At 36.0% G+C, this 18,005-nt stretch overlaps 1 protein-coding gene across 1 annotated transcript in view; it reads right to left on the bottom strand.

The window, feature by feature from the left end:
- LOC126923741 (extracellular serine/threonine protein CG31145) overlaps positions 1–18,005 on the bottom strand; it is a 93,717-nt gene that overhangs the window by 21,922 nt on the left and 53,790 nt on the right. The window contains exons 2-3 of the mRNA XM_050737466.1: positions 6,695–6,819; positions 417–492 (exon numbers count right to left, since the gene is read on the bottom strand). Of these exons, the coding sequence (XP_050593423.1) occupies positions 417–492; positions 6,695–6,819 (201 nt within the window). The remainder of the gene's footprint in view (positions 1–416; positions 493–6,694; positions 6,820–18,005) is intronic.

Here is an 18,005-nt window from a genome sequence, read left to right as displayed (position 1 = left end):
AAGAAAATTTGAGAAAAGTAAGAAAATGAAAAAATGAGAAAAACGAGGACAGTATTCGAAGTATACTTTATTCTAAGTAACTTCATCGGCTTTTTTGTTAATATATGTTAAGGAAAATTCTAGATGGTAAATGCAGCCTTTCTGCGATCCTGTCATTACATTTTACTTGATGAAAATAATTCAGTCGGATTTTATATAAAAGAAGTTTTAATTTATTTACTCGGAGTATGCCAAATACTAAACCGGAAATTATTCTAAAATTTGCTAAATGTCTATGTCGATACTTTCTGCATGTATCAAATGTTAAAGCAAACGTTGCTTTGTGAAAGATCAGAAACAAAGATCGCATTATTCCTGGTTAACGTTCGATTTAAGATTGATCTCTTCTTGGAAACATTTAAATCCATTCGACTTACCTCATAGGCTTGAAGAGAGCCTGCATGTTCGAATAATTTATTTGGAGTTTCAGTTGCGTGCCGCCCTCTTTTTGAACTGCGAACAAAAAGGGAAAATACAAAGTCAGAGTGGAATCAAACTATTTACTCTCTAGTCTCGCGGAAAGATATCCGATTATTGGATCGAGGTACATGAATCTCCGACTCGATTTCCTCGAGCTGAATCGGAGCAATCGAGATTTTCGATTCAATTGGTCTTAGTGCGATTAAGTCGCGTTTAATTGCGCTCTCGTCGTATACCGATACGGGGAAATAATCAACAGACACCTCTACGCAGCGTTAATCGAAATTCTCCGTTCTAAGTTAAAGTGAAGACTAAATCTCATTATAATTCCAATCATTTTGTTCCCTTACTAAGCCTATGAAATTTTATTTCCTTTAGCTGTGCAGGTATCTAAAATATGTACAAAAAATCCAATAGGTAATTTCCCTAGTTTAGATCACAGTTTTTAAGCCTGATCTAAAAATATACTCAAAGTATATTTTATAGATTTATACAAGCTAAAAATTAAATCCAAATTACGGACGAAAGAAATGAATACTAAAAGCAACCAAACTGGAAAAGAAGTGAAAGATGCACGGTCTAAAAATATATCCAAAATGTTCTACAGATTATACAAATTAAAATTAAATCTTAACCGTCGAAAAGAGAACGTTAATAATTCAAAGTAGAAATTAACAAAATAAGATAAGGATCCAAAGCAGAAAAGGAGCGAAAAAAAATATTTCTCTGTCAAAGATAGTATCAAAATGCCATGTGGAGCATGCAGATAGGGTAAATTTAATTTAATCCAAAGTTCCTGCATGATATAATTTCGCGAGTTTTTATGACAGAAGAGAAAACGATGCGTCGCGCGAAGCTCAGGCAAGTTGAACGGGAAAAATTTCTTGGCAGAGACGCACGGAATGTAATATCGATCGTGCGTCGTCCACTGTGTCAATTTCATAAATGATATATGCCTAATTTAGGTGCCAGCCGTCTGGGTTACCCGCGGTCAATTTATCATACAGGACAATTAATCGTCTGCCTGCCGCCGCGCCGCTGGAATTATTGACTCGAACTACTTAGATCCTGGGTGCTCGAAGCTTAAACCGCCACTTACTCGGTAAAAACTAATTTACTCCTATTTTTTTTCTTTTTCTTTCAATTAACTAGACCAGCCTATGATTCCAGCATTTTCTTCGAACGTTCACTTTATTTATGATGAAGTGGAAGTGCTAAGAAAATAACTATTGCTATTCGTTTTATAAAAATATTTTACTCTTAAGGTTATATAAATTACTTTTTACATTTTTTGATGTTTCCTCTTTTATCATCGCACATATTCCAGAGAAATTAAATTATGCTATTGTATATAATTATATAATAATTTTTCGATCGTTTTGTTTCTTCTTAATTTCCAATAGAGCTATTTCGAACACTATTTTGTACACAGCATGGTCAGTAGAATGCTGGCTGATTTTAATTGTTTGAAGTTTCGCGTTGGAATCAGATAGATGCTTCATCTTTGGAAATTTATTGGAAGCTTCAAAAATTTTCCCTGTCGTTCAACTGAAATTTGTTCCATACTTAAGTTAAGAATGGTAGACTGGAAATTTCAATAATTGAAATCATTGTATCGTTAATTCTTAAATTTCTTTTGTTTTATAAAAGTAACAAATTAAAGTTCCCTCTTTTCTCTATCGAGTTATCAAATGCTTTATCAGTCATTACTTACGTCAGGTGTGTTAGTCATGCTGCAATTTCTTCTCACTGGTATCCATATTAAATAATGAAATGGTCGAAAGGACAAGTAAAAAACGTGACGTGTATCTGGGTAATTAAAATTGGCATTGAAACTTGGAAAAACGACGTTGCGCAACGAAAGAAACGAGAAACCTTTGTTGCATAGCTCATTACCATTGTTACGAGATTAAAAGTCACGACTTCGCGGAATATTTCGATCACTGGTTTCTCGGAAACGTTTCAATTTATGTCAGACGTTGCTTTATACACTTATCGATTTTCGAACTTGATTGTGTGAGCTGGTCTTACCTTGAACTCGAACAAAGTTCAAAGGTCGCGAAGAGGGAAAAAGAGGAAAGTTCGGAAAAGCCGGCGTAAGGCAAACTCTGGGTGTTTATCGACAGCTACTACCTCATCGATGAGTCAGATAAACGTTAGAAATCTCTTAAATTGTTTTCCAATAAATGAGCGAATTTCTGGATATTTTCTGATGACGTTAAAGATTTGATACATTTGAAACATCTTGCTTGTTTAATTCACGAAAATTTGCTTCTTGATTGACGCTATTTTTTCACAAAAACAAACGATTCGATTAAATGTTCGATCTTTGAAACGCATGGCTAGACATTAAAATTTTGATTAATATCAAAAATTGTCAGACTAAAAATTCAAGGAGTCTTGAACATTTCAATACTTTAACCAGTTAGCTGTCGCTTTGAAAAATGTGTGCCTAAAATGTATCGCATTCTTCACACCACATACAAATTTTTCATAACAATTATTTATATATTTTTATCACTTCTTTTTACTTCTTCTTACCCTCCAATTATTCAAAACATCATAAAATTTACGAATATATTTTAGTTTTCACTAAAATTGCAATTTAAACAGCAAATTATAATTACGTTTTACGCACGACGAGTATACTCGTTATAACACAGAATATTGTTATTTCTTTATGACGAATATACTCGCGAGAAACTGCTAACTAATTTATCAAAATTTCATTCCTCGGTTTGTGCTATCTTCTTGGAAAACCATCAGCAGCTATTGAAATTCTGATTGTCTTCGAATCGAAGATTCGATAAATTCCGAATATTTCGATCTGTTAATTCACTGAAATTCTCTAACAATGTTTGTATTTAATTACCATATTGTATTAAATCGACGCTTTCTGTTTTAGAAAAATAAACGGAAATTAAAAACGATAAGTTTTTGAGGACCGTGACCTGATAATATCACAGCTCAGTTTTCATCGTATCGAGTGACGAAATTCACTCTGAAGTAATTTAATTATTGTCTAGGAAGTTGGATGGGGCTGCTTTGTTACCAAGATACCGGGGCACCGTCTTTGTTCTGCTCTCCCTTCTGATCGCCGATCTCATTTCCTTCACGCCAGCCCGATACCGCTTAATAATTGCATCCCCGTCGACCAGCCACCGGTTGCCGTTGATTTAACTTCCTCCTGCTACCTCTGCATCGTGATTTGTTCAACAAACTATCGTATCGACTGTATACTATCAAAATTACATCGACCCACTCGGCTCCGGTACGCGAAACTTCTCAGTTTGTTCGAAATCCTGCGACCCGGTTTCTCTATGAGACATTTGAAAAGTCCACTTCGATCTTTGATTAAATTTTCTTCCACCCTTTCGCTACCACGCGTCACGCATATACGTGACGAGTTCTATAAACCGCTCGGACTATCTGCTTATCATTTTCTATTGTTATACACGTAAAAATATGTTGGAAATTCGTGAAGAAAAGAGAATGAAGACGTTTTCTCTTTTACGATTGTTGATATGTCTTATGGTTTCTATTGATTCTGAATTTTATTATTGAAAACTATTAAAGATGTTACGTTCTGTGGTTTACGTTAATCGCTGATTTCATTTCTGGGAATTATTTGGGTCGCTATGGCTATGTGCAAATTCCAAGGAAATTTTCTGCAAGAATACGAATATCAAAGTATTCTACAGTCTATTTTATAGTTATTAATAATATGCCGGCGCTTGCGGCCAAATTATTTACGAAAGTTGTGCAACTTGCGAACGAGTACTAAATAAATAATTAAAAATGCCAATCATTAACTGTATACGAAAATATATTAATAATTTTACTAATAATTGTTCATTTCCTATGCATCAATCGTCAAATCCAAATCAACGCTCGTCGATGCCGAATCCATTTAATGATCAAACAATAGGAAAAAGTAAAAAAAGAGAAGCATGACAAATTTCACGGATTCCGTTCCAGTTCGAAAAGGAACAAAAGGTAAATCAAAAGCCTCCAACAATTGCCATTCGATTCGCCAATGAAAGAATGTAAAACGAAGAAGAAAGAAATAGAAATGTAAGTGGTACACGTATGGTGAATAAAAATAATCGAGCAAGAGTAGACATAATGATCGAAGCGGAAATTGAGCGTGCGACATGGTGCCAGATCTAATTTTAAAACGTTACGCTCCGAAAGTCTGTGAGAGCTGATCTTCCTCCATTCCTCTCTCTCTCTCTCTCTCTTTCTCTCTCTCCTCTCCTGTCTGTCTATTCTGCTCTTTCCATAGGATCGGACGATCGCGCGGCATTGTTAGTCAATGAACCGCGTAGTAGCAATTACTAAGCACAAAGCCACGGCCACAATAACACCGGTTAATTGTCTGGCTTCATGGGCCGGAGAGAAATTAATTCCAACAGAGAAGATTATTGCGCCACCGTTTCCAGATTAATTTTATGCCGGCTCGTCTAATTCCCTTCTCTCCCCGATCTCCACCCTCTCCTCCCTCCTCCCAGCTCGTTTCATTTGTTGCGTCGGCTTCGTTAGCTCCCTGGCTCGCGACGATGGAACGGACGGCGATGGGAACACGCGTTTCACTGTCTGTCACGGTTTCGTTGTCCATCGAATGGACGATTATCCTTCCATCGAATGGCCCATTATCCTCCATCGAAAAATGGATATTACAAAGATAATTAGCCAATTCGATACCCTGCGAGATCTCTTTTCACGGTTCATTTTTGTCCAAATTACTTTTGTTTGACTTCTCGGATACTTAAGTTATGAAAAATAGCACGTTCTTCGACAACGAAGGAAATTACTAGTCTACTACAGATGGTGGAAAATCATGAGTAACGAGAGATACAGAGATTAATTAGCCGAAATTTGTATCATATATATATAAGGCAACCGATGGTTTCCTGTTAAGAAATAAACACGATATGAATTTTCTGAGCAAATTAACCATTTATTTAAGGATCAATTAAAGGCAATTTCTGTTATAATATAGAATATTTGACTTCTTCCTTTCGAGAATCTAAAGTTAATGATTTACTTGAAGATTAATTAATAACAATTTCAAAAGAGAATTCCTTTTTTCAACGTAACAAGGGAATATTTATCGAAGATTAATTAAGAGGAAAGGCAATTGACTTTTTCTTGTCAAGAAATAAAAACGACAGAATTTTCTGATCAACTTAAGAGATTAATTGATAGGAATTTCTGCTATATTATTGAACACACTTGATATTTTTCCTCTCGAAAAATAAAAGCGACAGCACTTTCTCATCAACTTCATGATTTACTTAAAGGTTAATTAACAGATATTTCCGTCGTAACATAAAACACTTGACTTTTTCCTCTCGAACAATGAAAATGACAGAACTTTTTCATCAAGCTAATGATTTGCTTAAAGATTAATTAATACCAATCTCTGTTATATGCATAAAGGTTGGGTTCCTCTGCAAAGTAACAAGGCATATTATATGAGAACTTAATTAATAGAAATTTCCATTATATATAAAACGATAGAATTTGCCCGATCAAGGTAATAATTTAGCCAAATCTTTTCCCTCTTTGTACATTTTTCCGCGGAACGTTGTATCGACTGAGGAAAGAATGGAGGAAGGAAGACGTCGATTTATTTCGAGCCACGTAAAATTTAATAAACGTCCACGTACGGGTTCCGCTGGCTTACCATCTATTATTTTGCCGTAGGAAAAATTCCGGGCACGATTTGCGTGCACTGTCGCTCGAAAATTTATATTACAGTATGTTCGATCGCGTAGCATTACTCGGATGTTCGGGAATTTCGATTATCATGCGCTGCATTGGCTTGGAACGAAGGTCTGACCAGCGGCGTCCGATTCTACTGAGAATCGCAATTCTGTTCGTTTACGAAGAATTTCATAAATCTACCCGGCTGGTAATAAACGTAAATTGGCAATAGAACTATTTTCCTTGCAAAATTAATTTGCAATCTTCAATTTCATTCGCTTCAAATACAATACGATAGAATTGCATTTTACCTGAGATCATCGAGGAACGAATAACTCATAGATGTTTACCGATCCTCTCTACTGTTTATGATCTTTCTTTCGCATAATAAGAAATTATGTTTATAAGAAGTTTATCGTCCCAATAAATTAAAAAAATTAGCGACAGGTTTAGAATGCATCATCGATATCTCGCAAATACGAATTTTGTTAAAAGAGGGGAACATTTGGAGAACAAAGACACTCACCAACGTGAACGATAGGCTTCGTCGCGATTTCGTGCAACAATTGGTCCACGTACTTCGAGTTCTGCGGATATAGTTCTGTCCTGGAAATTTGTAGGTGGAATTTCTCCAGCGTCGAACTGTTCTTCCTAAAACAAACAAGAAACGCTACGTCAGTCTATGATCTAAGAATCACACGTACATCGAGCAAGCCTCAAAAAAGAAACAAAACAGGGTACTTGGTAATATTCAATGATATCGTACCAGAAACATGGAATTTCTAATATTCAAGAATTCGAAAGAAAATCAGTTACAAGATTTGTGCTATCTCGAGAAACATTTTCATCAAAGATCTATCAAACTGGAAGAGCTAACAGGGACGATTAATAACGAAATTATTATAGCAGGAGATTCGGTAGAATCGACTGAGAAGTGATACTAAATTTTTGGCCGATGGTGTAAGTTCAGAGATGCTGAATGTCTGGGTTACGCGTGTGACGGTTCAAAAACGCAATTCGTGGCCTTTTAAAATGCATGGGACATTGTCGACACGAGCCTGACCCCTCGTTTCACGCTGGATCTAAGGGCTCCTCGCCTGTCTGATAGGCTATCCCATAGCGAGGAAGGTGTTTCCCATGGCGGTACGTGAACACCGTTAAGGCGTGCTTCTTGGCTTATCTCCGGCTGGAAGGGTTTAGTCGCGTATGCGTGACACGTGTCTACGATAACATACATTTTCCTGTTACTTCTTCAGTCCACTAAAACGTCATCTTTTTGCTCCCTTTGTCGGTGTTTGTCTTTTCTTTCTTGTATTAGCTTAGGTTTAGGATATCCGCGGTAAAATTGAAGAAAAATGTATAACACGTACATTATCTCAAGAGAATTTTCGACAGCTGTAGAGGAACTTCGATTTCTGTTAAACTTATTATTTTTAGAGATATCTGCAGGTCGTTAAAGTATCCAACGTTTCGCAATTGAAAGCTTCGTAAAAGTCAGCATAAATGACAGTAAATTATTTCCAGCGAATGGCATTGGACATACGTGTTAAGATAAAAAATTTATTGGATGGCCTTCGTTGATATTCGAAGCTCGATGTTATCATATCGAAAAATGGGACCTTCGTGGTAAATAGATTTAATGTGATGGATAGAATTTATTTGTTTACGGGAGATTTGATAGCGAATTATATAGAATGCCTACGGTATGTAAAAATGTATAAAAGATACAAATTAAAGCGTTCGGTATAATATACGACGAACGAAACTAATCACTATCTGGGATAAATTTCTATAAAAATTTGCCACCTAGTATATTTTTCCTTTATCTTTTTCATTTAGTACCCAACTAAAATTAAAACTCATCATTCGATTCGATTATGTCTTGACCACCTCAGTAAACTACGAAACACGCTACAAACTTTCCAAACGACCCAATAATTTCAGTCCGACCACTATGCTTCAACCACATTTCCACTCGATTCTTTATACTTTTGATAGATCCATAGATTGAATCTTTACGGCGGGCAATTTTTCACTTCTTATTCGTCTAGTTGACAGTTTATAGGTAGGTGTTACTTTGGAGAATTTCTTTTGTCCTGTGGTTTGTAAAAGAGGATCGAAAAGGGAAACGGAAAAGAGAAAGCTTGTTTCACGATGGTTGATTTACTGTTTCAGCGGAAAGTCTTCATCCTTGTTCTCTTCCTTTTTCCGGAAAGGAAGTCGCAGAATGGCTGAGCCATTGCTTGCCGACTTGCATACTGATCGTTCGACGACGCGTCGTGCTCAATCTTTTGAATTATCTGGAGAATCAAAGGAATGGCTGAACTTGCTGTAGATGCTGTTCGCGACTTATTCTTACAGAACTCTAGCGATTCGTAACTTTTTTCCTGTAGCGTCTGTAGATTTTTTATTCACGACAAAATTAAGTTCGTTCGTTTCGTTGGTCAACAAATCCAAAAAAGTGAGGCTATAAAAATAACGAATTCCAAAAATTACTTATTTTTCCATGTACACTGGCTCACGGGGCGACGATAGTAGCATAGGACAAAGTAGAATAAGATAGGATAAGCTAGCAATAAGAAGTAGAGGAATAAGTGTCATAGTGTACACGAAAAATAGTATTGTGGTATTGTGTACAAATTATACACGGTAATAAGGCTGATAGGTGGTAGCCACTCGAATCTGAAAGGCAAAAATTAAATAAAATAAAAGATTGAAACACTTGTGAACATTATTTATGGATATATTATAAGCGTTATACATTTTGAAATTATGTATTGTACATGCTGTGTATATATCATTCGTGTATATATCGAGCCAATATATTTTTTATTCCAATATACATATAAATAATTTCAAAACGTATAACACACATAGTATATTCATAAATAACGTTCACAGGTTTCTCAATCTTTTGACGAGCCAGTGTATGAAACAATTCATTAATTTTAAAATTTGAGAAAATTCATAAACAGAATGTTATTACGATTTTATCGCAAACAGAAGAGTAGTAAGTATTAAGAAAATCATCTTGGAAGAAGTTCTGCGAAAGATACTGCAATATGTGTTTTAATAACGGCACATCCGATCTGTTTAGTTTAGTTTATTTCGTTAACAGTTGGATAAAGTAAAATTTATAGGTGATATAATAATTTTCGTTAATATCTTAGTCACGCCGAAGAATCAGGCCACGAAAGTTCCATCTCGTCGCAACTCCGATGAAGTTAGCTGCGATATTGAAATCAGTTGCTCCGAATGAACACGATTTACGTCGAAAACACCTGACAGCCTAAACTTTCCCAACTTCGAAGTGGAAATCTCAATCAGTCTTTTTCCCGTGTTTGCGGAATGGTAAGGAAGAATTACCATAAAAACTCCAACAATCACAGCTAACCACAATCTTGACCAACTTCGTACAAATAGTCTTTAAAAACCCTGTGATTATCATCTTGGACTCTTCCATTCGAATGGTGTAATACTCTTATCTAAATGTCCCAACATGTACATTCAATTATATTCGATATTAAGCTTCCACTTGTAATATGGGTTGCCGAGTTCCAGGCGAAATTTTCATTGTTTAATCTCTGCGAAACGAAGACGTCGGAGGTATTTATTTTTATTGCAAAAGAGTTTAAGCATTTGTGCAAAGTATGGCTTATATAGTATAGTAAATTACGGACTACAAGTACGTTGGAATTTTGTCAGCTTCTTTTAAAGACCGAAAATAAGAAGAAATCAGAGAGCCAAGGAATGAAAGATGCAGGATGACGATCGGGTTAGTGAAAAACGATATTTCCAGAGAGTTAAGAAGATTTATGATGAAAAATATCAAGTAAATTATTTATAACTTTAAAACGAATAATACGGATTAATAATATTAAAACGTACAATGCGGACATATAATATAAAAACATAGTGAAAGATATAAAATAACGCTTCCTTAATGCTGTTTCCATCTAGAAGCCCCGATTTTCTACGTAATTTGTACCGAACTTCTTCCTCCTTGATCCGTTAGATAATCGATGACGAAACAAAATTCGGAGACGGATATCGACCACTAAAAATTGAAACGCTGGGAAAAGCAACATTTCGTATGCAAATTTAATATTTAAACGCAGCCATGTTTCCGTTTGACATTAAATTCAATGGTTGCTGGTGCAATTACTATAAAACACTCGAAGGCCGAGTCGGTCGGGGCCAATGAGGGCGAAAAATATTTCCGGAATTCCATACATAACAACTATTCAGACGTTCGCCTCGTAAATTTTATAGGAATCCGGTGCGGCAATAACGAGCTTCAGGGACGCTCGTAAAAGTTGCTTTTTCCTGAAAACTTTATCAGCCATCACGGTCGGCCTCGGCGCGCCATCTATTAAAATTAATCAGCACACTAATTGTCACCTTAATCATCCTGCGTCTTCCCCTCTCTAACCATTTCCCCTGTGTGCCATTATTGCGACTGAGTTACGCAACGCGTCTCGTTTTTTCCCCCGTGGAACTTTCCCAACCAGACAATGCGGAATTCATTTATTCATAACAATGTATCTGGGTCTCTGAAACGACGAAAGATTATGTTAGAGTGATGATGGTAAGTTGACCTGGTTTTTCGAGTCGATCAAGAGAGAATAATTATTTTTCCAATCGCTTATTGTTCACTGTGATTTATAAGAGAATTAAGTATCTTGGTGTGTTGTCGTGTGTGTGTGTGTGTGCAGTGATTCGTGAAAGTATTTGAATATTCGAGCTGCTGAACTAATTGACTTCGCCTTTTATTAATTTCACTGTATAAGTGGACGACTAATATTCGGTTTTAGAGAAATGAATAATTTAGTTTCGTAAGATCATTCGTCGAATATGATCGATAAACAACGACCGAGTTTAAGCTAAATTGAAAAACAATAATGTTCGTAGAATCGTCACTTTCCTCTATTTCACAATTTACGAAGTTGACATCATTTTTCACATTTTCTGGAATATTTCCAGACTTTATTAGTAACGAGATTCGTTATATCTGGATGGATGTTTGCGAATTCAGGGAAAATTTTTAATATACAGAAGACGCACGAAGAAAATGCACATAATGGACAAAAAATATGCCAAACACCAGTAAAAAAATGTGAATTTCCATAATTACAAAGACTAGAATGGGAAACGTTCGTAAAGATAGGAAATTTGCATAAATATCCGCAATATAAGCGTAATAATCGTGTCTTATTACATCCTTATGAAAGTTTCGCATGACGCGATGAAAGTTCCCACAAGTTTCGGAATACTTTCGCGGGTCGCTGTAGTTATGTTTTCTCGATATTAATGCAAACCATGAAAAGGAGAGCGAGGCGAGGCTTTTGCAAGACAAAGTCGATTTAAGTGAGGTCAATGTATCTCAAGAACCTTCTTGGAGAATCGACTTTATAGAAGCAATCCTAACAAGGGCGTGGATATCACGACACCTTAATTAACCAACTTCAGAGATGTTTGTAGGTGCTTTGAATTAATTGCCTCAATCCTTCGCGTATACCATATCTATACACGAGAGTCAGACTAAATCACGTCTCTCCTCTTTTCGAAATTGAGTCATTATACATTATATAATGTGTATGCACGTTCTGTCGCAAAGATAATCCAACTTCTTAAGCTTGTTTGTTTTCAAGAAAAACAGTTACGTGCATTCAATATCATGCAACAGAAACAAATTTTTCGACAAGTGAACTTAAACTCTGCTCTGACTTTGATCGTAATTCGTTGATTATAACGCTGTATCTAATGATCCAGCCGCCATACAAATTTCACATAATGATAACGAAGGATGTATTTCTATGTGACAAAAATTTCGTATCGATGCTGCCACTGGTTTCTTCAAGTCTTTAAAAGATCGTTTTTTTTTGCGATAAACTGTGTGTATATCATCTTACTTTACGTCTTTTCGTGTACTTTATCAGAATAAGAAAGGGAATAGGACTGTCTGTCTAGAAGGATCTAGCCAATTCAAGGAACAGATTGTGTTAGAAAATTGCTTTTTAAAAGCTCGTTTGGTGAAGACAATTTTCATCCCTGGTGAAGTCGTTGTCCGAAGAAATTCCAGTTGAAGGTTGTGCTGTATTTAGGAGGCGTGGAAGCTTTAATCTGCGCTACAGTCTACTGTCGCATATAAGCTATATGAATACGTGGAGTGCATTTAAGTGTAATTTATAAAATATTAAAAAAAAGGAAGCATATTACCGAACAAAATATACATATTTCCTTATTTTTTCATCCCTTCCTTTATTTCTCCTCCATTCTCTCTTTTCCTTTATTTCTAATTTTCCCCTCTCTTGTTTCATCCCTTAATCCCCTCCATCATCCCCTTTTCTATTTTCTCTTTCCATGACTTGCCTTCTCTTCAAGAAGAAAATAGTTGCAGATTTTTTATACACGTAGGTAAATGCAATGTATCATTTACAAGGTGTATTTTACGTAATAAATGCGTAAATATCACTTTATGGTGGAAAGCTCTGCTAAAAAATAAGAAAAAAGAAAAATGTTTGGTTCAATCTGTCTCCCGGATGCAGATATCTAACCGACGCTATCTTGATTACGCTATCTCGAAGGCGGAAGAGTACTTCCGATCAATTTCAATTATCTTATTCCTTCTGTAAATATCAACCACGACAGCAATCATAAAATGTCTTAAAAGCAACTTTTCTTTACACCGTTCCTTTACACCGCCGTTTATAAAGAAAATTAATTTCATAAATCTCCAAAGAAATACGAATCTCGCGTTGAGTGTTCAAATACAAGTAAATATCGTGTAATTTCTATAAGGAGAATCTCACACAATATAATCGTGCCAATCGTGTCTCGTTATTGCGTCAATGAAATTTCGAAACATTTCATGCAACACGTATAACATGAACATGCAAGATTTTCATGGCGTTCGAATACTTTCAACGACGGATACATATTCTTTCGTTTCAGAAAAAAGCACGGACAGCCTTTCGACCGTAGAAGAAGAAGATTGATGAACAGATCGGTATATACTTTGGACGGTTGGTCACAGTGATCACGAAACGACCTCTGCCATGCTAATCTCCATTGTTCACTGCACCATTAATTCCAAGGACCGTCGTGTGCTGTTTTATAAATAACGTCAACCACGAACAACATATTAATGTGGTTATGATTCACTTCGATAATGTCATCTCTCGCTAACGTTCCAGAAAACGGAAGAAAAGTCTTTGTGTTGTATCAGCGACTAACGAAAGTATTCGAACAAACCTCTAAAACAGAATAATTTCTTTAACGTTGGGTCAAACGAAGAAAATAGATCCATTTGAGCTTATAATGAAAATTAAAGAAACATATTTCGTGACTCCGATCAGTCGCAATTTTTACAAAACTTTTTCGACGCATCGTCTAGTAAACTAATCGATTTAGCTTCTTAAAAAAGCTCGAGTCGTTCGGTCCAATATTAAAAAAGTTATTCTGTTTTATAGGACGTCGAAATGCTTTCGCGAGTCACTGTACATATACGGTGACTAATTTCCTTCCATGGAAATTCGTCATCGTCGCTGCGATTCTCTTTTTGCTTCCGTGCATAATTCTTTTCACGATGAAACCGACGACGTAGTAAGATACGGAAGCAATTTGGCTTTGCATACGCTAATTAACGTAATCTTGCGAACTGCGGCTGGCGTGTGAGAACGATACATTAGACTTCTATGAGCACGTCATTTTATCGCGTGGTTTGTAGAAACCCTATGAACGTTCTTTCATGATCCTTGACAAGGGAAATGGTTATCGTTCTCCATGAAAGCGTTCTACAAGATGAAACACGAAGAAAGAAGAGAAATTCATTTTATAACGTTTTCAAGTCTCTTAACTCTTCAGTTACTGCGGATTAAGTTACGATGTAGTACAAGAGACTCTGTTCATTTTTATATCTATTGATAATAAACAACAGCAAATGAATATAAAATCATCTAGCATTGTTATTTTTTGAATAACTTGATACGTACTAATATTCAATTTTGCAATTTCTATTTATACGTAATACTGTACATTTTCCACTTCATCTGAAAAATTTAAATTATATTTTCTAAGGAATTCTCCAATTTTCTAAGAATCCAGATTTGTTCATTTATATTCCTGTCGATGCGAAACAACAGCAAATAGATATAGAATCTTCTGGAATTTTTACCTTTCCACTAACTTGATATAAGTTACATATAATATTATACATTTTCCATTTTATCTACAGAATTTAAATTCTCTCTAAATTCTAAACTCAGATAGTTCAGATTTGTTTATTTATATCTCACTCTTACGGAATAACAGCAAATGGATAGAAAACCTTTTGGAATTTCTGTTCTTCGAATAACTTGATCTACATTGATATTAAATTTTGCACATTCCGTTTATATGCAGCACCATAAATTTTCTATCTTACGTTGCACAAGTTAATCCAACAACCCAACTTCTGGTAAACGATCTAAAGAAATACGAGGGTAGAAAATGTGCCGAGACGTGTATCCGGATTTTTGCTCGTTTTCTTCTTTCGAAATCTGTGTTTACTCGACTACGTTGTTCCACATAATGCGTGTGCCTCCATTCCGCGTAGATGCGTTTAATATGCATGTTGCTGTACGTATACTCCCGAGGATTAAACTCTGTGCCAGGTCAAAGCATCGAATTACCCACGTAACTACACGGTGATCTCGTCACTGTGGCGTCAAAACTCAACATAATTCAACACTTGTGTTCGTCCTAACGACTTTCAGAGTCCTTACCAAGTTTAAGAGACAATCGTACGAGTTGGAGAAGAAATTTTAATCTGTACCCTTTTTTGATAATTCCTACGAAAGTAGATGTAAATCACATTTCCAGATTACTTTCTCGTGCAAGGATTGTCGTCGAGCAGGATCAATCTTAGTGGAAACGAAAAATTCTTCGATCTTTAACTTGTTTGCATTTCCTTATATTACTAAAAGTATGGTAATATAGTTGAGAAGTTTATGGATCTACGGTGATTTACAAAAATATTTGTATATGTATCACGGACGTATTTCATGGATATAATATGCGTTGTTTAAGAAATTAAACAAAAATGTTAACAATTCATTATCATCTCTATTAGATCGTCCGTAAAGTTTCTTTCGGTATATAAGAAAATAATAAATGCGCAACACCTTCTGCTTTATCCATTTTGTTCTATTACTACAAAATGGATCACACACAATTCAATGAAATAATATAAAACAAAAAATTTGCAAATTTTTAATTTATTACAATATAATAAAATATGTGAATAAATAATCAAATTACGTCAACAAAATGTCAATATCAAATTGAAAATTCAAAATTAATACGATGAATTGTAGAAAAATGATTGTTTATTATTAAGGCGACCTAACACATCCGTAAGATTACTTGTAACGAAGAACTGGCATAAATAATTCGTTGCAACTAAACTTCCACAGGTAAATAATTTAATTCGCAACAGTACTACATCTATCCTCCTAATCTACATTAATCGATCAACACGTTCTGAGCTTTTACATTCGATTGCTGTTATTTAGCAATAAGAAAGCAGAAAACGTTCAGTCTCATAAATTATCAACAACGATCGAGTATGCGGTACAGCTTGTAATTACTAAACTCCGATGCTCCGTGAACATGCTGAGCTGATTCGTTATTTATAAGAATCACGTTAATTCGTTTGCGTTCCCCTTTATAGATTCAGATCGCGATGCCGCGAGATACGTCAAGCCGGCAGCTACGTGTATTTTAGTCGCGGGTAATTTCGTGGGAAACGCAGGACGGACGAGGGATCATCTTAACATTCTCCGGAGATAACCGCTTGCCTGGATTCTGTTTCCAATTATCCCCTAGGCGATCCTCGCGTCTAGACGAGGCTTTAATTCATAATACGATTGGACGGAGTCTCTCGCGACGGATTGGAATCATTCTGAAGGACGTTCATGGCGTCTTTGATAATCGGATATCAGCACAAAGATAAACGCGGAGTCCGCATCGGTTCGTTAGGAGGATTAATTTTAATATCCTTGAAACTACTGTCCTCTACGCGTGCAGGCAAAGGAGACCAATGCCGCTCGCTTATACGCAGTATGGTATTGTCTAATTTTGTCATTAATTTAATCATCGTGTATGACAAAATGTTTACTGTGTTTTTTTACAATTCGTCTTTTCCTTCGATAAAGAAACTACGCTTGCTTTGGCTAGATAGCTAAGAATTTTCTATCACTTTGAGATATGGCTAGACGGTTCCTACGAAGAGTTTTGAGAAAGAGAACTTTCATGGTAGACGTAACATGAAAATGACGTATAGTAGAGGCGTTCGATAGTCATCGAAGGACCGCGGATTTGTACGTACTTATAGGAAATCTCGAGATGCGAAAATATACAGGATGTGGGAAATGTGCAAAAATATATAAAACATCCAAAGTATGCAAGAACCAGTTTTTTGTCTGAATTAAATTCGCAAAAAAAAAAAAAAAAACATGAACGCGCGTAAATATCAGCGGATCTGTACTCGTGAGATATACTGACATTCACCAATGCTCATTTGCGCATGTAAATACAGCTTCAAAACGACAATAAATGTTACTGCATAAAATTCACCACCGAAAAACGTATAAATCCTACAAATTTTTCAAGCGAACTGTGTATTTATAATTCCTCTCAAAAAAAAAAAAAAAAAAAAACAAAAAATAGAATAAAAAAAAATAAAAAAACTACAAAGCAATCGTATCGAAAGTTTCGTGTTAATTATTTCCTGTTAACCCAGTAAACCAATTTCCAATGGAGCGGATATACACGCGGGAAAATGAAAATAGAAAAAAAAGGCTACGTGTGGCGCAGGCATTGGTCGGTGATGATTTTTGGCGAGGGGGTGTGAAAATCGATAGGGGAGAACCGACGGCCACTGCACATATTGGCCAACCGGCAATTGATGAGATCGTTAAAGTAGGCACACCGTGCATATCTAGTTGGGGTTTCATACAATTCGTGCAAGTGTACACGAGCCTCTGTACGTGTACCTGGTCGCGCGCTTCTGTGTGCACAGGTCAGAATGCACACAGTCTACCTCAATATGCAGTGATCACTAATGCAATTTCATGGCGCATGCACGTGCAGTAACGAAGGCTTAGGTCACGCTTTCATATACACTGACTGATTACGTCTTGCCTGTCTACGTGCAGCCGTGTAACTAGGCTGTCCGAGTGTCGTTTTATGAAAACGATTCCGCGCGGAATCGAACTAGTATCCACCCTGTTCGCCGTATTAATTAACTTTCTTGTTTAGTTTCGTCGGACACTGCGATCCGAGCTCTTCTCCGACTTCCATGGATTATTTTTAGGCAAGAACGTTAGCTGTCGCTAAGGTTATACCGGTCTATTTCAAAATTATATCGATCTATGAAATTATGCTAGCGACAACATCGCACGTAACGTTTAACTCGCAACTTTCTTCTCGGTTGATTTTCAGCATCGAATTCCAGTGTTTGACGTCGAGAGTTCGGAGTTTATAAAGTACAATGTGAGCATATAAAGAGGCGAAAGCGAAAAGTACTTCTGACGATATAAATAAAATTTTCTTCTTTTTATACGTTTCAAGTATCTCACATGTTTTGTTTATCTAAATAAAACGCTAAGTATCCTCTATCCATCATAGTTCTGCGAGTATTTTATTCTGCGCAATGATAATGTCAATTTAGGAATAAATGTAGAAATTCACGTTTCACATCTGATGAAAGAGTTATGAAAACAAACGTTCGAATCTGTAGTTCGCCACCGAATGAAGGAAATGAGATATTTATAGTATTCACAATAAAACATATT

The sequence above is a fragment of the Bombus affinis genome, chromosome 13 (assembly GCF_024516045.1).
Source record: "Bombus affinis isolate iyBomAffi1 chromosome 13, iyBomAffi1.2, whole genome shotgun sequence".
Classification (NCBI taxonomy): Eukaryota; Metazoa; Arthropoda; class Insecta; order Hymenoptera; family Apidae; genus Bombus; species Bombus affinis.
This window is presented reverse-complemented; position numbering and strand designations above follow the sequence as displayed.